The sequence below is a fragment of the Pleuronectes platessa genome, chromosome 16, assembly GCF_947347685.1.
Source record: "Pleuronectes platessa chromosome 16, fPlePla1.1, whole genome shotgun sequence".
Taxonomy (NCBI): Eukaryota; Metazoa; Chordata; class Actinopteri; order Pleuronectiformes; family Pleuronectidae; genus Pleuronectes; species Pleuronectes platessa.
The window spans coordinates 18,962,311-18,989,002 of NC_070641.1; the positions used below are offsets into that span (position 1 = coordinate 18,962,311).

The 26,692-nt window shown below is 44.6% G+C and overlaps 1 protein-coding gene across 1 annotated transcript in view; it reads left to right on the top strand.

Annotated features, from left to right (window-relative positions):
- Window positions 1-26,692, top strand: part of cacna1aa (calcium channel, voltage-dependent, P/Q type, alpha 1A subunit, a) — an 80,584-nt gene that overhangs the window by 36,964 nt on the left and 16,928 nt on the right. The window contains exons 19-41 of the mRNA XM_053444005.1: window positions 1,316-1,366; window positions 2,172-2,340; window positions 3,012-3,643; window positions 3,798-4,147; window positions 4,261-4,396; window positions 4,511-4,640; window positions 4,862-4,921; window positions 5,038-5,144; window positions 9,652-9,663; window positions 11,190-11,289; window positions 11,898-12,058; window positions 12,140-12,280; window positions 12,374-12,575; window positions 12,763-12,927; window positions 13,319-13,429; window positions 14,954-15,037; window positions 16,922-16,924; window positions 18,827-18,943; window positions 19,121-19,186; window positions 19,707-19,804; window positions 19,936-20,086; window positions 20,571-20,698; window positions 22,676-22,772. Coding sequence (XP_053299980.1) covers window positions 1,316-1,366; window positions 2,172-2,340; window positions 3,012-3,643; window positions 3,798-4,147; window positions 4,261-4,396; window positions 4,511-4,640; window positions 4,862-4,921; window positions 5,038-5,144; window positions 9,652-9,663; window positions 11,190-11,289; window positions 11,898-12,058; window positions 12,140-12,280; window positions 12,374-12,575; window positions 12,763-12,927; window positions 13,319-13,429; window positions 14,954-15,037; window positions 16,922-16,924; window positions 18,827-18,943; window positions 19,121-19,186; window positions 19,707-19,804; window positions 19,936-20,086; window positions 20,571-20,698; window positions 22,676-22,772 — 3,271 coding nt within the window. The remainder of the gene's footprint in view (window positions 1-1,315; window positions 1,367-2,171; window positions 2,341-3,011; window positions 3,644-3,797; window positions 4,148-4,260; window positions 4,397-4,510; window positions 4,641-4,861; window positions 4,922-5,037; window positions 5,145-9,651; window positions 9,664-11,189; window positions 11,290-11,897; window positions 12,059-12,139; window positions 12,281-12,373; window positions 12,576-12,762; window positions 12,928-13,318; window positions 13,430-14,953; window positions 15,038-16,921; window positions 16,925-18,826; window positions 18,944-19,120; window positions 19,187-19,706; window positions 19,805-19,935; window positions 20,087-20,570; window positions 20,699-22,675; window positions 22,773-26,692) is intronic.

Consider the following 26,692-nt stretch of genomic DNA (forward strand, 5'->3'; position numbering starts at 1 on the left):
CACGTTGATTATTATATACTTTAAAAGCCAAATGGCTAAGTATAGACTTGAGTGTTTGATTAAACTGTAAATTCCAGTTCTGCTGATGTAGGGCTGCAAGGTGCATCACATTCCAACAAACTAGTTTAAATCCAAACCCCTTGCTTCTGTAGTTTTAAAAAGGAACAACATTGAAATTACCAACAAAAAAAAAATTCTTCCGAGCACCAAGTAGGGATTTTAAACTTTAGGACCAGTGGTGCATGAAGAATCTCTTAAGGAGATATTCTATGGTAGATTCAGGACAGTCGGCTGCCATGAAAGCTCCAGACCACCCATGGAAAACTGTTGTAAGGTTACATAGCAGTAACTAATCTAAATACATTGAAACAATGCAGTAAATCAGTTTTTAGACATTTTACTGAGGTCTTACCGAGGTATTTGTTTTGTCGTTAATGGATTACGACTTCTGTGATATGTGTTTACTAAACTAAAACTGTTAACCTGCTGTTTAAAGTAACATGATCTCATTGGTTTATATATTGTACTCTTTGTATGATTTATCCTCATCACCACAGGCTTATTACAACATTATAATGCAATGTTTCTGCAATGTGCATAAAAAGTAATTTGTAGTCGTACCATTGCGTTACTTTAAGTTAAATACACAACAAAATACCATAAAACATCTTCACAGTTAGTTACAGCAATTTGCTCGGCATTGTGGGTAAAGTGCATGATACACTACGTCACTTACAGTAACATTATTTGAATTTGAATGATAAACATGGATGCTGAAATGGTGCGAACTGATTTGCAGAAAACGTTGTTAGAGAATTAAAATGTTTGAAATGAAAGACAGTGTTCAGACAAACAGGAACATGAGAGATGAAACTCCGATTGAGGGGAGATAATGTAGAAGATGCAAAGACCGATCAGAAGAGAACAGGGCAAGATAGGTGAGTGATGCAAGAAAGATGAAATTTGTGAGATTGCAAAAAAAGGAGGATAATGGAAAATTAATTGATAAAGAGATGGAAACAAACTGTAGAAGTTGAGTGTGTGTGAATGTTGCAGTGTGTGTGTGTCTTTGTGTGTTAGTGTGTGAGTGAAGGGTTGCATTCCAAAATTTTGAAATCATTTTGGCCAAAATGTCCCCATTTTCAGGAATGTATTGAGCAAAATTGTCAGCTGACTTGAGCAGTGCCCATGTTTCAGTGCAGACAGGCTGTTTCTTTTCATTTATTAACTGGTGGATGGGCAGCCCATTTTGGAATATGAAATCCTCCTTCTGTTTTTTCGTGCCATCTCACTCACCAGCTGTTTCCCTCCTCAGCAACAAAGTACAGAGTGAGTGTCACAACGCTTCCGACCCCTTTCTGGACTGGTATTTATTTATTTGTTTATTCATTTCTGAATACCTTCTGTTTATTGACTTTACAACCATCCCTCGCTTTCCTTTCTGTGTTTTAGAACGCCCTCCTCTCCTTGTCCCCTTGTTCTTTACTCTGTTATTGATCACATACTTGGCTTTCTTTAGCTGTCCTTTGTGTTGGCTTATTTTTTACGAGTACATTTTTCTGTTGCCTGCACCTCGCAGTATGGCTGTTGCTTTACTGTGGTTGACTGTCGGCCGCGAGAGAAGTGGGAGTTAGAGTTGTAGTCGTAGAAGTTTTGGAAAGAGGTGGTCAATGGCAGTTTTTTGGGGACGTTTCTGCATTCAGTAGATTAAACACCTGCTTCGTCAGTCCGGCCAATAACACATTCTTGAAATCATTTTGATCGATGGGGGGGTTTTGGGTGACATTTTTTGTTTGGGTGGGTTAATTATAGATTATTATTAAGAAATTCTGACCTTGCCTTGGTGTTATCCTCCATTTTGTGTCCCTACATGGTTTATCAAAGCGAGGCTTTCCCGCCCAAGAGCTTTGGCAAGCTGTGTCGACACCCAAAACCTTGTTCTGTTGAGCTGACTTGTTCTATAGGTCCGGCCAAATGAGCCTTTAAATGTCTGTCCCCCCCCCCCCCCCGTGTGTCTTTATGTCCTGGCTATTTTACGTACTTATATTTTGGCGTTGGTTTTCACATCCCTCTCATGTCTCTGTGTGTATATTTGCGCAGCAGTTAGCGTCTCCGAACGGTTCTTTTAACCAACCCCCTCCTCCCTGTCCGCCCTGCTCCGTTTTTTGCAGTAAGGACCAACAGAGGAACAACAATAAGGGAATCAATAAGTCGGTGTGGGAACAACGCACCAAGGAGCTGAGGAAGCAGACCCTGGCTACCAGCCGAGAGGCCCTCTACAACGAGCTGGACCCCGACGACCGCTGGAAGGCAAGGGCAGGGAGGGAGGAGCAAAACAATGTAAAGGACAAGGCAAACAAAGCCCCTAGACTTGTGGTATCAGTGTACACAAGTGACGGCAAATATCCTGATGATATGGTGGTGATGAATAACATGTTTGTCTGGTGTTTATAATGTATAGTTTATTTATTAATGGTACATTTGCCATCGGTGATCAATAGAACCAAACGTACAATGGTGTATAAGGGCCTTGTTGAATAAAAGACATTTGAAGAATAAAGTCGTTTTTTAAGAGACTGAAGTCATAATTAAGGTGAAAGTCCAAATATTAGACAAAGTCACGTCTATTCTAAGGTTAGACAACATTATAGGTTTCATACACAATGTTTTCAAAGTCCTGATACGTACGATGATGTGGTGCTGATGAGCCAAAAGCTGAAGTATTATATTATTTGTGCAATTTATAGTGAAGTATAATTTAACAAGATGCTCCATGTTCCTTAATTTAACACGGCAACATGACATTTATTATATGACTGACTTGTTTGTTGTTGTTTTTCAACATGGCCCTAACACTCTGTAGAATTAATATAATCTATAATCTAGATCTATTTAATATATAGTTTTTTCCACTTTTTGTCCATCTAGAAAGACTTTAAACTTCTCTTCTCTCTTCTGTATCTTCACACTTTCCCTCCTGGCTGCCTCTCCATCCCTTGCTCTCCTTGCAGGTGAACTTCTCTCGAAACGTCCGTCCAGACATGAAGACCCACCTGGATCGACCCTTGGTGGTCGACCCCCTTGAGAACCGCAACAACAACACCAACAAGACCACTGCCAACAATTCAGACCTCTGCTTCAGCCAGCACCATCCCGCCGATGAGCTCCACAGACAAACACACCTCCACGAACACGCCGGGGAAGTAGGCGGGGGTGGTGGCGGGGGCTCGGCTCCAGTCAGACCTCCCGTACAGCGGGGGGAGTCCACAGAAAGCAGGCGGAGCCGTAAAAGTGAGCACCACCACCACTCCTCGCACGTCCGCCTGGATGCCACAGTGATACCTGGGCCCGGCTCTGAGGAGAGGCCGTCCAGACGCCACCACCACACCCGCAGCGGGAGTCGAGGGGGAGGGCAGTCGGAGCACAGGAAGCCCAGGTCGCATCGAAAGATTGCAGAGGAAGGCGAGGAGGGCGGGGGAGGTGGCGGGAAGACGGGGAGGCACAAGAGCAAAGGGGTGGACAGAGGTGGAGAGGGAGGAGAGAAGGAGGGACCCGGGGAAGGCAGCGAGAGGAGGCCAAGAAGAAGTCGACATGGCAACCAAACAGACGGCGAGGGGAAGAGGACCTGTCAGCACAGAAGGAAGTACGTCCAATGCACGTGGGAATAAGATATCTTTACTTTAACTGATGTTTGGATGGTTAAACTCATCTGTTGTATGCTCCTGTGACTTCTCTCCATTCTTCCCACTCCTCTCTTTCTCCGTCTTCTCTTTTTCGTCTCCCTCCCTCTCTTCCAGGGATTGCAGTGTCCCCAACCTGTCGACTACACGGCCCATCCAAAAGAGCCTCTCTAGGCAGGACAGCCAGTACAGCGAGGATATGGACAACCTCATGAATACCAAGCTGGTCTCTGGCACCACCCCGCCCGGCGAGGGTCACCCCATTCCAGTTGCCGGCCGCACCATGGCCCCCGGCTATGGATCTGCCCTCCATCTTGCTAACAGCGGCACTCACGGGAGTTTAGTCACGTTAGATAGCTACGGGAACATCGGACATCACCGTGCCAGCAGTTTCCTCAGGCTGCCCCACCCTGACTACACATCAGTAGACATGCCAATTTTTCCATCCACCAATGCCATACTGCAGGGTAACGGCAAAATGACTCAGTGTTTTTTAAAACTCTGCTCTCTCTTTTCAGCCTAAATAACAAACTCTGGTTTTTCTTTACCCCATTTCTTTTCCCTCCTCCTCCTGACCCAGTCAACAAGAATGCCAACACAGAGCCTCTGCCGGCGAAGGAGGACAAGGACGACGACGAGGATGAGAAGGGAGGTGAAGGAGGACCCAGGCCCATGCCTCCCTTCAGCTCCATGTTCATCCTGTCCACCACCAACCCGTAAGTTAAACCTCTGCATGGGTTGACACTCAGGTCAAAGCTACAACAAGTGCATACCGACAATACTGCAGATCGAATGGTGTCCGTAGCACAAACGTCTCTGTCTGCTCTTAGGTTTCGACGAGCATGTCACTACATCTGCACCCTGCGTTACTTTGAGATGTGCATCCTGCTGGTTATCGCCATGAGCAGTATCGCTCTGGCTGCTGAAGACCCCGTCCACCCTGAATCTCCTCGCAACAATGTAAGACATTCGCTACAGCCTACGTTGATGTACTTTCACGTTATCACTGAGTCTGATTGTCTGTATTCAAACAAGCTCACCTCAATCTGTCCTTCCAACTAAGCCCGAGTGAGAAACAATTTAAGTTCAACCATCATTAGATAAAAGGTGAATCTCGCTCGAATGTACGATGTTTTTGCTTCACTTCTTAATTACAAATCTCTCTCTCTCTCTTCGTACAGGTTCTACGCTATTTTGATTATGTCTTCACTGGAGTGTTCACATTTGAAATGCTGATAAAGGTAAAAGTATATCAAGAAAAACGATTCACTCCAGAGAACTTCAGGTCAAATTAGACATTTTTACTCCACATTGTGGACAAATTGCATGTTAGTCACGCTCTCGTCCTCTTTCGTAGATGGTGGATCTGGGCTTGGTCTTGCACCAGGGCTCTTATTTCCGGGACTTGTGGAACATCCTTGACTTTATAGTGGTTAGTGGTGCTCTGGTGGCCTTCGCCTTCACGTAAGTCTCCCCTCCTGCCTCCCCCCCTTGCACTCCCTCTCTCATACCTGTTTACTGCCTCACTGGCACCTTGGAGTACAGCCTCCTGCCCGTTCTTCTCGAACCAACCATTTTCGGACTCTCTCATGTCCCTTTCTTCTTCTTCATCTTCTGCTCTTTCAGTCTCTCTCTCTCGCTATCTCTCTCTCTTGTCTGCCCCTCCATTAAACTTAATCCTCTCTCTGCTGACAAATGGCCAACCCTGTTTAGCTGGCCATTTCCTCTGCCTTTTCTCTCTCATGCAACTTTAGTCCCACAGTCCCGCCATTCCAAAACCCCACCACCGAACCCCATGTCCCTTCATGGCATTAAAATAGTATCCCAGCATTCCCTCCCTGGCCGCCTCCTCTTCCTACTGTGAGAGGTGAGGACCACCCTTTGCACCTGTAACCCTTTAGTGCCCAGGGCGTTCTAGAATTAAAGACCCCATGCAAAGCCTGGCCAGGTCATGCTGAGGTCGCTCCCAAAACTCTCCACACCCATCACCCCAACAAAGCAGGTACCTTGAATCTTCCCTAATCTGCATGACTGCGGGTTTTTAATAGTTAATAGCTCATAGGGGATGTGTACTACGCTGGGTATGAAGCATGAATTTCTAGCTTTAAGATTTGCTGTTCTGCTTTTGCATGTGGAGTTTAAAGTGAAGCAGAGCCGCAGGATCTAATGTTATATTGGTATAGTTAGAAAATGCGCATACTAAGTGCAGCAAGTGTATGATGGTGATGCTGTAACCTTCTATCACATTCTCACACAGGTCACCTGCAGAAACATGAGGTAGTGCTTGACTTTAGAATAACTTTATTAATATGGCACCTCTCAAGAGAGCTTCCCTACAAAGGACCAATAAAAGACAACAAGAAAATGATTAAAACAAGTGGAATAGCGCATAAAATAATTGAAATTCATGAAATCGCTGTTTTCTGATAAGACAAACATCCCCTACAAGGCTGATTAGAGGGGATCATACGGTTTAAAGAGTAGATTTTGTTGATGCAGCAGATTTCGCTGGACAGACGTAACTTTTGTTTAGTTGGACTTTTTCTAAAAGCAATACCTTGGTATTCTGTACCAAAACTTGGATGTTTGTCTGACACTGAAGCAGTGTGAGCAAAATCAGAGGCTTCAGTATTGTGTGTGGTTGACCCGTGACCAAAGTCCGACTAGACTGGGCTGTGACGAGGGAGGCATAAGTCTCGAGGGAACGTGCAGCGAGGACCCAGTCGGTCCTGGATGTCAGCACGCCGCAGAATGCTGACTGCAGGAAGACTGTCCCTGCTTGGTTTGGATGAGCAGGAACTTTTGTTGCCACATTGAAGCAACTCATCACTCGCTTGGATCTGCATCCTGAGCTCGTGTTGGTTGAGAGGCGAGGAGGGAGTGGAAAGATCCATGGTGCCAAACTCGCTCTGAAGAGAAGAGGAGGATCCTCCTTGTTTTTGTTGGCCCTTTCCAAAACCCAGCAGGCAGTGGGGCACAAGAGGCCAAAGGTTACGTTAAATTGAGCCCCATCCATTCTGTAGCAATGTCATTACTTCCAGAAATGGTCAAAGAAGTCCAGTTTTTTTGCCTTTCAGAGGAAAACCAGGTATTTAGATAAACACGTTCAATTCCTTTCCTGTTTACCTCTTGATGCCGTCGTGAAGCGTTCTCCTACAAGATGTTCCTGGGCACCAAGGATGTTATTGACAGGTTCCGAATCCAAGCGAGAAAGTGGGAGAGAGAACAGGCAAAGGTACGGGCTGGAACCGAACCTGCGGCCTGCTCACCCAGATGACCCATCGGGCGACCCTCTGCGTTACTTTTTGAACTAGCCTTGCTAATGCTTGATGAGTCATACAATTTGGCTAATGTACAGGCTGCCTGTCCAGAAATATATACCTGTTCTCCAGCTGAATTCCAGTTGAGACATCAGAGGGTATGTGCTTGTTGTTTCTCACTCTTCATAGAAATCTAAATCCAAAATGATGGAATTCTGCACAATGCATTTGATAAATAAAAAATTTCAAATGCTTGATGACTTGACTTAGAGTCATAAGCTGATTCTAACAACAACAAAAAAACTTCCATTTCCATTTTCCCAGCATGGTATCTTCCAACAGTTTTCTGTTCTGGAATTTAGACACAATCACTCAACTACCTGACCTGCAGTGAAGTCTAAAGTTTGTTATTACGGTCAAAGAACGAAATACAGAAACGTCCCCACTTAGAAATCACCCTCCTCCTCCCTCCTCCATCCTTTCACCATCTTTCACCAGCACCCGAAATCTCTCGTACTTCTCCCTACTCATCCTCAAAAGTCAACGTAGATCCCACAAACTTAACTTAAGGAAAATGCATCTTTCAACTTCATTACAACTGAGCTCATCACAGATATTTTGTAGCGCAGTTCATGGTCAGTACTATACGTTGCCACAGAAGGAAAAAATCATCCCTTTCATTTGATTTCCATCAGTAGTTTTTGTTTGTAAATCAATGCATTCAAGGTCATTTTGAACTATAATAAGCTGCTTTGTGTTTCGAGCCACAGCCACTTCTTTAGTTTTAGTTTATAATGTCCTGTGGCTGCCTTGCATAACGGTGTATTAAGACGTATATCAATAGATGAATTGGTGTCTCTGCCAAGTGACATTAATGAAAAATGTGGCCTCAGAACAGAAGACACAGAAACTCAATGTTTGCCACAGATCTGTTGCCAGCGCCGGAAACGCCTCTGCTGTCAGACTCTGGCTGTGGTAGAGCAACCTCAGCATGATCTCACATATTTTTTTTTACAGCTTATCAATGTGTAGATTATTTGAATGAAGACCAGTAACATTGACACAACATGGCAGGTGCTCCAGGGTTCTAATGGTGGTGCCCCATCCGCAAGACAAGTCTTTCTTCCTGAATCATCTTTATCTGTGTGTTCTCTCACTAACTCTCTGATTTCAGTTTAATCTACTTATGTACTGTATGTGTTACACATAAACCTGTCTGTGTGTTTTATCTGTGCGCTGTGCCCTCTAAACTCTTTGTGTTACATATTACGATGTGGTTGAACTCTACAAGTGTCTGAATTTCTTCTCTCTGTGACGTCTGTGTCTCTCTGAAGTCTCCCGAGGAATCGTCGAGTATAGAGCAAATGAATGTAGTCGTAGATGTATGAAGGGATAAAAAGTTAAAAGTGAGGTTAAAAATGCTGAACGAAAATCATCAACCTTGAAGAAAAGTAGTAAATAACCGAAGAGAATACGAAAGCGGCACAATGTTAATTTGATCAATAAATAACCCCCCAAGACAAATAGCTTGTTATCGTGAATTCATAAATCAATCAATTTCATCAAGCCAGTTTAACCAGTAATAATCTGATTTAACTACGATGGGGGTTAAAGACACTAATGCCTGATGGTTGAAATCCGAACCAGTCCGGGACAGACTCGTACGCATCCAGATAGTGGCCTAATTCAATCGGTGGAAATCAAACAGCATTTCAGGAAGGATCAGCAGTCTCGCCGGAGATGTTTATCGCCCCTTTAATTGTGTTAGTCTGGTCTGAGGGCTGCTGGTGTCTTGGGCCACTTGAGCCGCTTCTTGTCCTGCACATTTCTGCAGTCGGTCTGAGCTCCACGTCCAGACGGGCTCCAGACGCACAGACGCTGGCTGCATGGGAACTGACCAAGTGTGGCTACGGCTTGAAGGGGTTTCTTGGCATTTTGAAAATGTCCTCTCATCAGGGCGATATTTGTTCTAGCAGAAAATAAATGTGAGCAAGGAACCATATCAACTGTGGTAAAATGGGCATAATATGTCTCCTTTAAGTTATCGAAACGCTTCAAAAAAAATTTCAACCAAGAGAAAACCCCAATTTCATTTAAGGTAAAGAGACATTTCATTTTGGTCGCATCTTATTCGCTTGACCTTCCGGAGCAAGCGACTTGTGGTGAAGGAATAAAACACTGAAAGCCAGTAAGCCAGTTTATTCATTGCCATTTGCTGCATAGCGGGAATGAAACTTAAATAAATCATGTCATCCCTGAACAGAATTTGCACTTGAGTCGTGTCAGGTTGATTTTCATCGGTAATGGTGGTGAAGACAACAACTCCCATGATCCCAGGCTGCATCATCAAACTAGGTCTTTTTGTCATTGTTTTGATTGAGAGACCCCTAGTGGTTGAAGTTACATATTGTACGTTTAATAATAATGAGTCCAGTGTTATTTCTAGATGGAAAAACAACTGTGTTGTCCTCACGCATCTTGTCTTTACTGTGAGGGTTTATTCGCCTGTGTACCAGGAGTCAGTGGGTGGGAGGGTTGGCTCTGTCTTTTCTTCTTTTCTGTCTCTCATGTGAATGTTTCTCGAAAATCCCTCCTTTCTCCGTGTCCCATTCTGTTTCTTCCTCCCACCCTCTTGTCTTTTTTGTCTCTCTCGCTCTCCCGTTGTCTCACTGTCTCTCACCTCTCTCTCATCTCTCCGTCTGGACCTACAGCAGCGGCGGCGGGTAAAGATCTCTCTCTTTTTCGTGTTTCTGACCACCTCTCCCTTTTCCTCCATCCCTCATCCCAGTTGATTACTGTACTCGTCTCCTCTTCCCTTTTCTGAATCATTGTTCAACATGGAACAGCTCTGACTCAAACACCTCAAGTTGATAACAGATACCGTGTGATTTTTTTTTTGGTGTGTGCTGTGGAACCTAAGAGTGGTGCGATCATGCACATGCACACAGAGACGGACATATGTGCACACAAAAGTCAACTCACACACACAAACAGTCGCAGTTTAACATCTGGTGTAACAGCTGTGAGACACATGCACCATACACACAGCTGCCTACTCGCCTCAGGACCAATCAGTGACCTGTAACCTTATCCTCCTCACCCTGATCTGAGGGAGGTTTCTATGATACTAAAAGTATTTAGTGTACTGTAAGTAAACAGATTAAAATTTAGCTGTTTACAGGGTAGCTCACTTTTGGTATCACGAAGAACGAAGTATTGATTATTTACCATAGGATTAGATTTAGTTTAGTAAAGCACAGGCTCCCATGCAATTTTTTAATTTTTTTTAGTGCTGAGTGAGTGTTTTGGTGCAGCTGAAATATGACTTTCTCTTCTCTCATACATGTTAAATCCAAACAGAAAAGGTTTTGCTCAGCATTTCAGACATAGAAATGTTCGCTAAAATATCTTTGTCTTTGGCAATCGGCCGACAAGACAAGATTCCATGCTGTCTGAACAATGCTGTGAAAGCAACTGATCCCAGTAGTGGTTTAGAGTTCATAGTAATTCACTGGTTGAGTCATCAGAAGAGAGAGTTTGGCTTTGAATTAAATTTAAATTAAATTGTGAGAGTTATCAACTCTTTGGATCTACAATTGGAAGCGTCTCCAAACTGTCCTTATGTTAGCAGGAGGACACTTGTCCTCGACCAGGCCTCCGTTCGGCAGCTGCTGACAGAAGAATACGCGGTTGCTTATGTCCAACCTCGACCAAACTCTCTCTGCAGATGTCTCTGTGTAGAATAGAGTTTTTCCATCACTGCTGCTTAAATAGGAGAAATATTGCAGCATGGAAAGCAAGGTTTCGATGCAGCATGAACATATTTCACTGGGCATGTGCAAGCCAAAGCTTTACCCGTCTCTCTGTAAAGCATTGAAACACACTCCAAAGTGTTAAACAGGTGTAGCTAGCAGATAGCATTCAGACAGGAATGATATCAGTCGTTCCCATAGCATGTACTGCAGCTGTAATACACCACCTAACTCTAGCATGTAGCTACCATGCTAACCCCACACGTAGAAAATAAGGCTCAGATGGAATATGATAGCAATGCTGCATGTGTTGCTTCGTATTTAACCCAGACGCAGTTACTCATCTCGAGTTAACTCGGACACAAGAAACCATCAAGGAATGGCTGCCCACTGCCATTTTGGAATCCAGAGGATGAAGTCTGTCAGTCACCGAAGAACCAGCTGACTCTTACAATGTGTGTGTGTTTGTTTTTGTGTATACATGTGTATACCTATAGGGGGAGCAGTAAGGGAAAAGACATCAGCACCATCAAGTCCCTGAGGGTCCTGAGGGTGTTACGACCTCTGAAGACGATCAAACGTCTTCCCAAACTCAAGGTACGTTCAGGAGATGATTTCCAACCTGACTGTAGAGTTGGAAACAATGGGGGAGCATCTGATCTTAAAAGTCTAACAAATTTACTTTTCATTATATGTCAATTAGGGTCAGGGTGAACAGTAGAAGAGTAGGGAGGGTAGGGCTTTTTGAAAAACTAGAGGAGAAAACCAGTAGGGCCCATACCTCCACCAAGGCCCAATAATCTTCAATTATTACTTGGGAAATTGGTGAATATGTTGAAAAGAAAGTGATCAAAACAATCCTGGAAACACACAATTGAATGGTTTCCTCCCAGACTCCTCCTGTATCCTTCCACCAAGTTTCAGGTGAATCCGTTATGTTGTTCACAAACCAACCAACCAACAAACAGACAGACAGGCGGAGGCAATGACCTATATATCTTAGGCTCTTTCAAGCTGCTCATTCTGCTTCCACACAGCAGCACAAATGACCTGTCGTTTAATTTTTCATCCTAACCATCTAACAGCATTGACGCTAAAATTTCTTACCAAAATGCTGAAATTGTTGTAATCCTGTGGCTTCCTCTCAGACAATAATTACAGTCGGTGTCTGTGCCCCTCCTCTCACTCTCTGTCTCCATCCTCAGGCTGTGTTTGACTGCGTGGTGAACTCTCTGAAGAATGTGCTGAACATCCTGATCGTCTACATGCTCTTCATGTTCATCTTTGCTGTGGTGGCCGTGCAGCTTTTCAAGGGACGCTTCTTTTTCTGCACTGATGAGTCCAAAGAGTTTGAGCGCGACTGCAGGTCAGGAAACTGTGCGTTTGGATACGGTTTACGTGGCGTGAACACACAGTGTGCTGACAACGTGGTTTTATTGCATTTCAGAGGCGAGTACCTGGTATATGAACGCGATAACGAAGTGAAGGCGCAGAAGCGGGAGTGGAAGAAGTACGATTTCCACTACGACAATGTGGCTTGGGCCCTACTCACCCTCTTCACCGTGTCTACCGGAGAGGGGTGGCCGCAGTGAGTTTGCGCGGACACGCTCAGTCACACGCAGCGCACGTGTTCCCCGACGACCTTTAACCTTCTCCTCGTTCCCTTTCGCCTCCTCCGCAGGGTGCTGAAACATTCAGTGGATGCGACTTACGAGAACCAGGGCCCGAGCCCCGGCTACAGGATGGAAATGTCCATCTTTTACGTGGTGTACTTCGTGGTCTTCCCCTTCTTCTTCGTCAACATCTTTGTGGCTCTCATCATCATCACGTTCCAAGAGCAAGGAGACAAGATGATGGAGGACTATAGTTTAGAAAAGAATGAGGTGAGGAGGGATTAACGGAGTGAAGGAGGATAGAGATGCAGATTACGGGGGACAATGTCTGGAAGGCAGGAAGTGGGAGGATTATAACTGCTGGGCGGGAAAAGAAGGGATAGATCGAGGGAAAAGAAGGGAAAGCTGGGACACTATCCCAGCAGAACAAAACGTTTGTTGTGTGTTTCTTTTGCAGAGAGCCTGCATAGACTTTGCCATCAACGCCAGGCCTCTGACGCGCCACATGCCCAAGAACAAGCTGAGCTTTCAATACCGAATGTGGGAGTTTGTGGTGTCGCCGCCATTTGAGTATACTATCATGGCAATGATCGCGCTCAACACTATCGTGCTCATGATGAAGGTAAACGTCTGCTTCAATTCAGCAACACTCCTGCAAAGATTAACATTAACACACTCCAACTGATTATTGTGACGCACACGAGTTAACATCCAAGTCTGTCAGCAGCTTTATCTCACGCCGTCACCCCCTCAGTTACAAAACATCCGCATTAGTTCAGACTTTTCTTAAGATGTTGCTTTGTGCACTGTTTTCCTCATGTTCTGCTGAATGTGTCTCTGAATAATGTGAACTCAATTGTGTCCCTGACTTTCTAATAACCCTCCTTTTCTGTCTCTGGTGGTGTGTGTTTGTGTGTTTGTGTCTTCCTTTCGGTTGTGGTGGTTTTCTGTCATGAATGTGTGTGCTGCTTCTGTGTGTGTGTGTGTGTGTGTGTGTTTGTGTTTGTTTGTAGTATGACGGAGCTTCTGATACCTACGAAGCTGTGTTAGCCAAACTGAACATAGTGTTTACCTCCCTCTTCTCCATGGAGTGTGTACTCAAGATCATCGCCTTTGGAGTACTGGTGAGTGTATGCGTGTGTGTGTGTGTGTGCTCTACTGTATTTTTATAGACAGTCCTGAAGGCTTAGTTATTAACATGGTATCACTGTATCCACATAGACTGTTATTGGTCACCAGGCAGAGAACAACAGTGAGAAGGAAAATGCAACCACTGACAAACTGCAGACGTTACAGGAAAAACACCTCAGAGATACTTTCACCCTTTAGAACAAAGATATAAGTGCAGCTGAAGCCGTAGTGTAGATCCAATGTATCTGACGCCCACTCTCTCCTCACTGTCCAGTTCTGTGTTACGTGTTTTGGGGAGTTACTGTGTAAGTCGTAGGAGAAAAGTATATTCAGCTACACTTACTACAAACTAAAGCAACAAAAATAATGTAGAGAGCAATCAATTAGGAAAATGACATGCCGCTATTTTTCATATTGTGGAGGACTTCAACGCAGCCTCATCCATTATGTGGCACCACTGGGACGCATTGTTTGTCGTTGATTAAAGCTCACGTAGTTAAAGAGAAACTTCCGGGGGGGGGGGGGGGGGGATAATGAGCAAGAGACACGATTATGGGTAATAAAGAAATGGAAAACTGCTAGAAACCAGACGGACAGACGGCAAAGAAGAAGAGAAATAAATGGATAGAGGAGAAACAGTAGTTCAGGGAGGAGATACAGGATGGACAAGGCGGTGTCACAGTAATTAGAAGAAGGAGAGTGAATGACAGACGGGCGGTAATAAGCAAAGATTACAGGGAGGGTGGAGATTAAGTGGGACAGGATTCTGAATTTAGGGGACCAACCTGAAACACACTCGTGCTCCTCAGCCTGCATACACACACACAACACCAGGCCTGTGTGTGTGTGTGTGTGTGTCAAGGTGGTTTATTTTAACAGCCGCCTCCCTTGCTCTCTCCATGTCCCTCCACTTGTCTAATGCACAGTTTGGCTACAGGCGACATGTAGGAGAGCAAAAAAAGAAGCAGACTTCCCTCAACAGCATTTTGTCCTCATCGTCTTTTCTCTTTCACTCCCGACGTATAAAGAGAACTATTTAAACAGCCTTAAATGATTTGTTTGCGTGTGTGTGGGCAGATATATGGATCCAGTTTAATAAATAGATGTTAGAGATGAATTCAGTGTGTGATGTTGTCGTCTTCTGATGCAGAACAGTTTGTCCTCAGCTGGCCTGCCTGCTGGCATCCGCTCAACTGATTGTCCATTTGTCTCATCTAATTCCTCTCCTGTTCCTGTCGGATGCTGACACGTTTTCTTGTTGTTCTCCTTCTCTCTCTTTCTTTCCCTCCTTCTCTCTCTCTCTTTTTGTCTGTTTTTTTTCCATTTCAACGTGACTTGGCCCCGCTCATTGTCCTTGTTATTTCAATGCGCCCATTCCTCCGTCGATCTCTCTCAAACAATCCGTGTTTGTCTGAATCTTACCGTGTCATTCTCATCACCTTCCCGACTTTCCCTGTTTCCTCTCCCCTCCCATCGTCGTCTCCTTTCCTTCTGTCTCTCCCTTGTCCTGACCACAGAATTATTTCAAAGATGCCTGGAATATTTTTGACTGTGTGACAGTTCTGGGCAGCATCACCGACATTCTGGTCACCGAGCTGGGGGTAAGTAGCCGGATCTCGTGCCTGTGTATGTGTTTTGAGAGAGAGAAGTGATATCGTGTTAGAATTAGTGACCATCTGTTTAGTAACTAAGTAAAGACAGTTAGGTGAGCGCCAGCATGCGTCCGTGGCCTCGCACATCCGTCACATTGTCTGGAAAACATACAGCAGTCAAGACAAGGAAGGGAGAGCATGAGTTAGAGGCCTCTGTTGAGTCTTGCATTGCCCAGTCATGCACAAACCTCTATTGAAAGTCTTATATAATCGTCCCAGTTGGTGGGACGAGGAGAGACCCGACTCAAGCTCGCCGGCACTGAGCCGCTGACAGGAATAAAAGGCAGAAAGCCAGACTGATGCTCTGTAGCAGGTCCGGGTGCAACGTATCACAACACCCGCGGCTCGGATCAGATCAGATCACGGATCAGGTCGTTTTTTTGGGGATCAGCAAAAAAAAGGGAAACAAATATGTATTTTTTCGATTTATCACAAGAACAGTTTACCACATGTCTGAGCTTCAATATTTAAATAGAGTTCTAAGCCAAAATATTATTTACTTTTTAAATTGATGAAAAAATTGCCTTTGCGCGTTCAGTGTTTAACATGAATTATCTATACTGTGTTGACCCGTCATATTTTAACTTTTCCCGCCACCGTTTTATAATGAACCAAAAACATTTACATTTAATTTAATATATCATGAAAACATGAGAGATCTGTAAGTTAGTGTTTCACTGCACTGACACCCTCAGCTATTCATTCGCACTATCGTCCATAAAGTTTTTACCGTCCACGCAGACAGTCAGACCTCCTGCAAGTGGCATCCAATGCAGTTTTCTCATAAGCGATAACTTGTTATTCGTAGATATGGGCGAGGAACTTTTAACGTGTATACATGTATTTATGCGTGAGTGTGTATTCATGTGGAGATAGTCTATTTCGATTGATTGTTTTATTTAGAAAATGATTTCAAAAAGTGCGGTCAGACAGAACGTGAGGTGATTCTCAGACACAAAGCGATAGCATACAAAGTCAATGGACGTATATTAGTCAGTGTTGGATGGGAATTCTCCCAATGCCAGTCAAAACTGAAGTAATGATGCATCTCTGTCACAAAAAAAACTTATTGGGCAAGTAACCTGCGATAATAACGTGAGCTGAAAGATTGCTTAGCGTTCTGTCCGATCAACTTTTGGAGAGTTGCTCTTGCAGATCTGAAGATGCACCTGGTAGGAACGGGACGCTTAAACTGTGTTCGACAGATTTATCAGGAAAAAGGTTGATACAGTATTGGCTTCACCTGAGCTCCACCTACCAGGTCTATCTGCCGCAGCGAGGGATACCAACGACTCAAGCTCATTTAAAGAGTAAATCGATGCTTTTTCACCAGCCAGCTTCTCGTATAAATATTCCTGCGGCTGGTTTGTTTTTAAACTCACTTACAGAGACTGTTTGTTTATTGCGAATCGATCCCGCGCCGTCTTGGTATCCCTGCTACACGGAGAATCTGCCCACTGAAAGCTGCTGCTGTGCTAACCTGTCTCTGTAATGACGTTCCATTTCTTTCTTGTTTTTTATCTTTTCACATGCTTTCTTTAAATCGTCTACAAACTTTACGACGACCCGCTGTAATCTACTTCATCCCCTGCCCCGCCGCCCATGCCCCCTTCTCCCCCCCCCCCCCCCCCCTCTCCCCCTCTCCCCAACTCCCAACAACTACTACGTCCTGCGACTCCATCCAATCAAAATGCACTATGAATCCTCTGTGTCCACCCATGACACCCCGGCTTGGTCAATCTCTCTGGTTGTTCTTCGAAACCAACCAATAAAAAAAAAAAAAATCCAAAAATTTGCTGCTATAAACCATATGTCTGCAACATCCACATGTAGATGGTTTGTAATTTTTTTGGAGATCTTATTTTCCCGCATCTGTTTTCCCTGCATCCCGGCCAGTGTTTAACGGCTGTGAATCGTGAATGCTTTGCTTGACCCTCCACCACACAGAACTCCCTGAATTTTGTGAAGATCTTTCATTTGTCACAACGTTTACTAACCTCTCTGCCAGTCACTGTATCAATACTGTATTCTCCTATCTTACTCAGCCATTAATCCTGCCTGTAGTCTTCATCCTTTACAGAAAACTAGAGCTCTGTTTGTAAAGGATTTGCCGTTCATTGTATGCACATATGTACACGTCCGTACATAAGACAGTGACTGGGACAATGTTTCCAGAAACGACTGAGCGGGTCTAAAGCTTTGCCCCTGGCAGAGAGAACAAGTGATGCATGAGGCCCCTTGCATGTCTGTGGCAGGAACTCCTTACTTTGATAACACACACACACGCACACACACACACACACACACACACACACACACACACACACTCACACACACACACACACACACACACACACCCACAGCAATGTGATACATGCTGTATTGTGACCTGCATGTGCCTGCTGCCAGTCCCTTTTTAAAAACAAAGTGCCATCTTTTGTACTTTAATGTGGTAAATGGTTGAACTCTATCATATTACAGATTTAGTTTTATATTTATAATAATGGTAATAATATAATGGAATAAAATATAAAAGCTCACATAACAGATCATCATACAGTACACACCACGGAGCATTAGAGCCATATGTAGGGGGGGGGGGGGGGGGGTATTAGAATAAAGTTGTAATAACACTAAATTAATGTCCAAAAAAGTAATATAATATTACAAGCATAAAGTCGTAATATTAAAATAAGATTAAGATAAGAGAAAATAATCAGAGTTCCACTCCTTCAGTATCTAAAATCTTGATTAACAATTTCATTGTTTATTGAGAAACTACAAAACAGTTATGAATGGCACTCAGATGTAAACAACAATAGCCTTGTAATATTACAACTTTGTTCTCTTAATATTACAACTTTGTTCTCTTTATATAACAACTTTGTTCTCTTAATATAATGAGTTCATTCTTGTGACAATACAACTTTATTCTCAACTTTTTCCCCCTTTCATGTGGCCTTATTACTACATAATATCAAACTGATGATATTGGAAATATATTAACTTGTATTAAAAGACTTTAACTGGTCCATCAACCACCGTCTTGCTCTCATAGCTGTCGTATGTCACATGACTTTGGCAGCCAATCCTATTGGCTTGCCTTGTATTGGTGCACATCTGCATGCTGTGTTTTTGCTTTATTTAAAAACGATTGCATATTCCTGCCTTGAGAGAATTAGTGCATTTGGTTGTCCTTCCAAGAAAACGTCCTGACGTCCCTGCACATTAACTACTCACCACTATGACTCCCACATAACCCAATTGGATGAAACTAGTTAGATTTGGATGACTTCCCTCCCCCCCTGTGTTGTTTTGTTTGGTTTTGTCTAACCCGATGGATATGAAACGCTTGTCGGAGCCTTGCTGATTTGAGTTTGGTTTGCTTTGACTTGTTTGGCTCCTGGTTCTTTTGGTTTGTGTTGAGTTTGAATCGGTTTTGACTGTCTTTCCTTTCATTTGATTGCTTTGGTTTGGTCCGTGAAATGGTTTGCACACTTTGTACTAAAACTGTCTCCCTTTACTCTGACCCCAACTCCTCTCTGTCCTCCTGCTTTCATCTCCCTTTATTGCTTCCTTCACTTTCCTATCTTCACCTTTCGATCCTTATCCTATCTACTATCCTCTACCCTCTCTCTCTCTCTCTCTCTCTCTCTCTCTCTCTCTCTCTCTCTCTCTCTCTCTCTCTCTCTCTGCCTCTCTCTCTCTCTCTGGTTATGCCGTTGCCGTACTCTGTAGAATAATTTCATCAACCTAAGTTTCCTGAGGCTGTTCAGGGCAGCTCGTCTCATCAAGCTGCTGAGGCAGGGAGAAACCATCCGCATCTTGCTTTGGACCTTCGTTCAGTCCTTCAAGGTTCACCCACAACTTCTCAGCATATCACACACACGGGGGGGAAATTATATGCATCCACATGTCTGCATTTTTCATACACACTGTAATATTGTGTATATGTACATAGACAATGCCTTGGTGCAGTCTTGTATACTAGCGTGCACGCGGCCCTCATACGATGAATGTGTCTCTCCTCAGGCTCTGCCTTATGTCTGCCTCCTCATTGCCATGCTGTTCTTCATCTACGCCATCATTGGGATGCAGGTGGGTGACGGCCTCCTGCTAAAATGTGCTAGGATGCATTTGGGAACGATGAATGTATTTTATAGGATAACGATGATGAGTAGGTTGACGAGGTATAGAGGAGCTGGAGGAAGATGGTGGTCATAAGGATTCGGTGCATGATGGGAGGGGAAGGTTAGTTAAGAAAGCAGTGGACATGAAGTCTGGTTGCACTCTTTGCAAGGCAGTTTTATTTATGAAGCACATTTAGATGCATAGAGGAAAAAATCGGGAGAAATCAATTGAAAAATAAAGCAGATTTTAAAAGAATATTCCAAAAACAAATGAATAAGAGCAGAATAAAGAAGGTGAAGAAGTAAAATAAATCAAAAAAGATAGAATCTGTATGAACGATATAAAAATATGTTGTTAGAGTAAAATAATGATTTGTAAACTAGCTTTAAAGTCTTAAATCTGGATTCAAAAAGTCCTGCAGTGGCAACAAAGTGATGAACAGCTATGCTCTGGTCTTCCATGTTAACAGTGTGTTTGGGTTTGACAGCTGTTTGGTAACATCGCGATTGAAGAAGACCAAGATTCCGCCATCAACCAGCACAACAACTTCAGGACCTTCGTGCAGGCTCTCATGCTCCTCTTCAGGTGTGTGTGTTTAAATGTGATGTTTGTAACGTCTACGTATCATAACGTCTGTTATCGTCCAAAAACGTTTAATAAAATCCTTTGAATCCTGAATCCCTCCTGAATCAAGGAATCTCTTTGTGGTTTTCTAGGAGCGCAACAGGGGAGGCGTGGCACGAAATCATGCTGGCATGTCTGGGGAGTAAAGACTGCGACCCCCTGACGGAGAACCCGGAGCCCGAGTGTGGCAGCCAGTTTGCCTACCTCTACTTTGTCTCCTTCATCTTCTTCTGTTCATTCTTGGTGAGCACAAAATGATCCAGCTCCTTCGTCCCCATTCAGGAAGACGGTTAATCTACTCTTTCTTTGTCATTATGAGATTATATATATACAGTTAAATTCTGTGTTTCACAATTACACAACTACGAACATATTTAGGAGACAAGGCATTACTTGTGCAATCTGCGACAATAAGTTCCGTGTCCAGCAGGACCTGAGCTGGTCAGGCCTTGTGTACATGAGCGGTCACATGATATGCGTTTTCAGCTGTGTTAATAAGGTTGAGGATTAAAACTGATAAGGAGCCAAAGTGCTCGTATGGACAGAGATTATTTTAAAACACAGTAGTTTGGATGTAGCCTGAGTTTAGTGGCTAAAGTTCATCTGTCTTCTGGGTTCGACTCCGAGACAGTTTGGAACACTAGGTGGCGTTGTGGGCTGATGATCTGTTTTGATTTGCTCCACCTGTAACGTCTACTTTCTTCTTCACGTGTGTTTTCATGTGTAGATGCTAAATCTGTTCGTAGCCGTCATCATGGACAACTTTGAGTACCTGACTAGAGATTCATCCATACTGGGACCTCACCACCTGGATGAGTATGTCAGGATATGGGCCGAGTATGATCCTGCGGCCTGGTACGTGGTAACACACAAGCCCTCGGGTGCACATACTCACACATATATCTTCTTCTTTTTTTTTTAAACACACCCTCACACAGGTGAAACTCTTATTTACCTGCCTAGAACTAGTTGCACACATTACATTTGCACAGGAGTTAGAAGTGGTAAACAGTTCAACTCTGAACATTTCGAACCTTTAAACACAGATGCTGTTTACGCCCCCCAGAAACACCAAATGCTCTATTGTATGTTTCTTGTATGTGTCTTAATATGCTTATTCACACAGAGTAGGGTCTAAGCAGTGACCTGTCAACAGTTTCGTAGAATCTTTTTAGTTTTTCGTTTTTTTTGCGCACTTATTTTGGTAAAACGCCTGCACATCGTAATTTAAACGACACATGACCAAAGCAGAAGCGTCAATTCGTTGATAGCTGCAAGAGGGATGTACAGGATAAGAGAATAACCTCAAACCTCTGGCAGCTGGTTATCTCTCTCGCACCGTACAACCCCTCCCTCCTCCTCCTCCTCCCCTTTTTCTGTAAACTGTCTTTAAATAACCCCGCCCCTCCCCCCAACCCTTTCCAAAACACCTCCCCTTCTTCTGGAATCTGCATACTGCCAAAAAACTTAATGTGGCAACGTCTATGCTCCAAAAACCAGCCTCCTCCCTGTCTGACTCCTGAAGCCTCAACATACTGTAGACATGCTAAGTTTCATGGTATCTGTATTCCAGTGCCTGTGTGTTTCCCTCCTGCTGTCCACACAGGTAGAATACTTTAAACAGCGGCAATAAAAAAACGTAAAGGAAAAAGAGATGACGGGCTGAAGGGTCATGTTCAGATCTACAGGGAAGATCAATAAGATGTGAAATCTTTACCTTCTTTCCAAATGTTACCTCGTAGATGTTAGGAACATTGCTTTTTCTCGGAGCTAGCATCGCTACATCACGGACTGCGGTACGGACACAGTTGCTCGGGACGCGGGCGACAGGAAGCGCCGACGCGTGGATGACACTGAACACATATTTAAGAGGGAGGCGATCTGCACACAACACAAGCAGCTATTAAGCATTTAGCTGTGCGCCCAAGCATATTCTTTTCTACTCTGTTAGCAATTCCTTAATTACATCGTGCACATATCCTGTCAGGGGTTTGGACTGGAGAGAAGACGGAGAGGAAAAAATAACAATAGAGTTTGGGTGTGTGCGTGTCCCCGTACACACCTGGTATTAACATGTGGTTTCTGTGATCCGATCTCAAGTGGACAGCTCTGAGTTCGGTAGCGATTCCTTCATGCCAGGGCACATTCAGAGGTGGTCGTTTCGGCTATCTCCAAAATATCGACTCTGACCTCGACATCAGGACTGATACTATTCTTAAATTCGTAAAATCTTCAATGCAACTGAATCAGAATCATTCAGCGCCTCCTGACTCGTCTCTCTCTCTCTCTCTCACGGCGACACACAAACAGTGACACAGAACACATCTGTAAACTCCGACTGGCTCGTCCGATGACATATTAGCCTCTGGGGGCAACGGCCAATATTTTGTGGCTTCCAGTGTAGACTCCCGTTCGCCATTTACAGTCCATCGTCACAAATAACTACAAATGAATGAAGCCGAACATTTCTCCACACAAAACACAAACAGATATCTTGTGTGGGTGTTTTAGGTCCACGGGACATTTCGTTTCTTCTCTATATCCTAACTGTTGATATGCGGCCGACCAAAGTTGGCTCAAATGTGATTGGTCAAACTAGAAACCAAAATCTTGATTAACCCAGATTCTGCATATTCTGGGTTATATTCTGCACAATCATTTTATAGAGATTATTCGATACTTAACGTACTTTAGTATAAAAGTATTTACTGTGTATACTTGTCAATCTTGTGCTCTTCCTCCCTATGTTCTCTTATTTCTGGATGTTTTTGTGTGTGTTCTCCTGTGTGTGTGCTCTTGTGTGTTTCTTAACTCCCTGTATTCTTCTTGCAGCGGGCGCATTCATTATAAGGACATGTACAGTTTATTACGAGTTATCGATCCGCCTCTGGGCTTAGGAAAGAAATGCCCCCATAGGGTGGCCTGCAAGGTTTGACTTCCATTCAAACAAAATCTCTCTCAACCACACGTGCTAGCCACAGCATCCAGGAATGGAGTGAATGCTGCTTTTTATTTATTGATTTATTTTTCATTTCAATTTTTTTACAACTTCTTTTCCACCATTATCGACTTGCATTCTGAACTGCTGAGAGAATGTGCGGGACAATGCAGACACTCAGAGACGCATGTGACATGCACTCAGTGAAATGAAAAAAAAAAAAAAGCATATTAAGAAGAAGTTTTACCACGTTGTAAAATATTTGTTTTTATTTTGCTTGCTGTGGAGCCATGGCTATAATGTAGCAAGCTATGGTTGCCCACTGTAGTGTTGCATTGTTCTAGGTTTTTGGGGGTTGGGGGAAAGACAGAAACTGCATTGACACCCCCTCCTCTTCCTCCCCTCTCTCCTCCTCGGAGCAGGATTAGCTTGGCGCCTGCCCTGCTCCTCTGTGCACACACTCGGACACACGCACCGTATACACTGGTGTCCTGCTGGAACAGAATTGTCTTTTGAGAACATTTATTCCCTCAAATCTTCCTCCTGTTGTCTCCCGTCCCCTTGTCATTTACCCCCCCCACACCAGTTTTTTTTTCACATGAAAGCGTTAGAGTCCTGTCGCTCGTAGAGGAGCCACACGGCCAGAGTTTCTCCAAATCAGCCCAATAACCTTGTCTTCCTGTTGTTTTGTTTCTTTTGCTTTGTTTTCCCTTTCTCCCTTTGTCATCTCTCAATTTCTGACGCTGTGACCTTGCTCTCTCTCTCTTTTTAACTCTATCCTCCGATCACTCGTCTCCTCCATCTCTCTCTCTCGCTGCAACTTGTTTTTTATCCCTTTCTCAACACCTCTGTCTCTCCCTTTTCTGTTGTGCTTTTGTTAACGGGGTTGGTGGCACTGGCCCACGATGCAGTGGCAGGATCAGTTGCAGGGAAATGTATGACATGCTGAGGCACATGTGTCCTCCACTAGGCCTCGGGAAGAGGTGTCCGGCACGGGTGGCCTACAAGGTCAGAAAGGAGCCCATCTACACCCGCGTCTCGTATGGGTGTCAGGGAGGGCCTTTTGGGGGAGGGGCCAGGAGGGAGAGGGAGGGGCCCGGGACCTCTAAGCGCTCAACGTGCTGTAAACTTTAGTGTCGTTGTTTCTTTAGTTTCCCTGTTTCTGTTTCTTTTCTCGTGGACAGTGAGGGTGGTGCTGATCGGTGTTGTGGCGTTGTGTGGTGGTGTGGGATTGGTGGGCGCAGGGAGCAAGACACTTAGGTCCAGGGGGTTATGCAGGTTGTGTCTCCACAGGAGGGGACGAAAAGAGGGACCTTCTCAGCTCGTTTGCACCGTATACGACGGACAGTCTTTGAGACAAGTATGCACGTTACAATCAGCACTGTTTCATATATTACTCCGCAAACAGAGGGATTGTAGTGAGTGTGTATACATCAAAGCAATTGTTTTAATATGTTGAAATATGTTCAGCAATCACACACGTGGACGCTGCTGAAGACACACACTCTTAGAAGCATGCGTGTGCAGCAGGGCTTGGAAGGTCCACCAGACTTACGTCCTCCGACTCGTTCCGTCCTGTGGATGGGGCGGGGGGGGGGGGACTCGCACACATTTCCACACAAACACACACACAGAAATCAGGTCACATCAACCTCCACGTAGGAAATTCTCTGTTATTTCTCATGGTAGAGAGAGCAGGAGGGCTTGTGTCAGTGGTGTGTTTTCCTCTGAGAGCCTTCGGTTGCCACACAGAGGCTGTTCCTTTTTTCTGTCACCCTTCATGTAGCAGCTCCAAGATCCCCTCCCCCCCCCGCCCCCCCCCCCCCCCCCCTTCCACCGAGCAGCCTTTTTATATCTGCAAGTCCGATCTTCTCTTTGTCCTTTGGCTCTGTCGTCAATGCAGTTCTATTCTTTTTCCAGCCCCCCCCCCCCACACCCCAACCCTCATCTCTTGCATACCGCTCCCCTCCCCGCACATGGCACACACTCCCTCACCTGTCTGCTGCATGACCGTGAAACCACCACGACCAGCTCCCCACCTGCACACGCGCACCCTGTCTGCCGTGGCACACCTCATCGTACGCAATTTGTTATCGGGATGAGAACTCAAACAGAATGATAACAAACAGATTTACCCTCATGCTACCCCGATCTCCTGCGACTCCTCTCGTGATCAGCGCGACAGAATCACGAGACATCACTGGCAGATCACTGTGAGCCTCAGAGGGACAGCCGGCCAAACAGCCTGCGGGCACAGGAGATCACCCCATCGCCAACCATTGCTTTATTCTCCCCCCCTCCTCCAGCAGACCTGGGGCAATAGTGCTAATATTATTTACTAAGTATGCTTCCATGTGGTTGGGGTTTAAATAAGAGTGCAATTTATAATGTGTCAGCCAAGGCGGGTAGACTCTCCTACCCGTACTTCCCATCCATGACCGTCACTCCAACTCTAGAGTGGCACTGCCGGGATGAGAAAAGATCCTGATTTTTATTTTGTTCTGCACAAAATTGCACACACTCATCAAATATCAGTCCTAAATAATGCCTGATATTATTTCATCTGGAGTTATTCTCTGAGAAGTCAACAGAAATGATGAGTAAATGCAATGTTAAAGATAATACAATGGGTGCCAAGCTTCCAGGTAATCTGTGCCGTAGTTTTTATTTAATCTTACAAACACATAAACAAACGGGGGGGGGGGGGGGGCATGACAAGCTTGGCAGCTAAATTCTACTATTCCACCCAGGTTTTGCAGCTCGAGCTGTTTCCTCCTTAGTAAATCATGTGAATGTATTTAACCCCAACCTCTGCCATCTTCCATCTTGACATCAGGTGCTTTTCTATCTCTTCCACGTTCTTCATTTTACCCTCAAACTGCTCCTCCTCCCCCTGCAGTCAAAGTGAATCTCTCCCGCCCAACAACCTTACGTGCTTGTCATGCCTGGTGTTTGGCTTAAACCTCCCCGATCATCTTAATCTGCCCCTGATGATTATTACCTCCCTTTTCCCTTTTCCCTTTGGCCCCAATGAGCCAATGAAAGATATCCCAGGCTCTAATATACCTTTGAGCTTCCAACCAGTCCACAGAACAGTGGCCTTTCTAGCTCCTCTGCTCCTAACCTCTGAATTTCACTGTCAGACACAACCAACTAAGTATGTTGATGTGTTTGTCTTTTTTCTCCTCTGATAGTTTGGTCACTTTTTCTGTCTTTACCCGCTCCAGCTTATAAACAATCGATTTTAAGTCCTCTGTCATCTCTGTCCCTTCAGCTTTCCTCTTTCACCTCTTCTTACATCTACTTTCCGGCTGAATGTTCATCGCACATTTCCTACATAGACGTGGAGTGCGGTCGCCTGCAATCATGCGCCAGAACAACACTTCCATCGCGGCCATGTTTCAGTTTCCTCCTCCATATTCCTTTTTTCCGCAGAATGCTGCTCTCTCTCACCTATTAACCTCCGAGTGTGTGCCCATTTTTCACACGTTAGACATCAGATGATTAACGATAGAGCTAGTGCCTCTATCGCTATACGGCCTACAGCCCCATTGTCTACAGATTTATCTTATTTCCCTCCAAGAACAGCCACGTTAAAAAAAACGACTCACAAACTCATTTTAATGTTGTCAACAGAGGATGCTTTCTGTGTACGGCTGCGCAGCTGCTTGTCCTGTGAGGCATTTTGTGTGCGCATCGCATGCCGCATGAGGGTGGGATGTGCAAGAAGGGGTTGGGGGGGGGGGGGGGGGGGGGGGGGGGTGGATTTAAAACAAAGCTTTGAGGGGTGGATTAGAGGATAGGCAAAGAATCAGGAAGCAGGGGGAAGCATGATCTGCTGCATGTCTGGGTTTCCGCCGACTTCTGTCACCAAACACACACAAACGTCATCTGTGAGTTGGTGTGTGTCT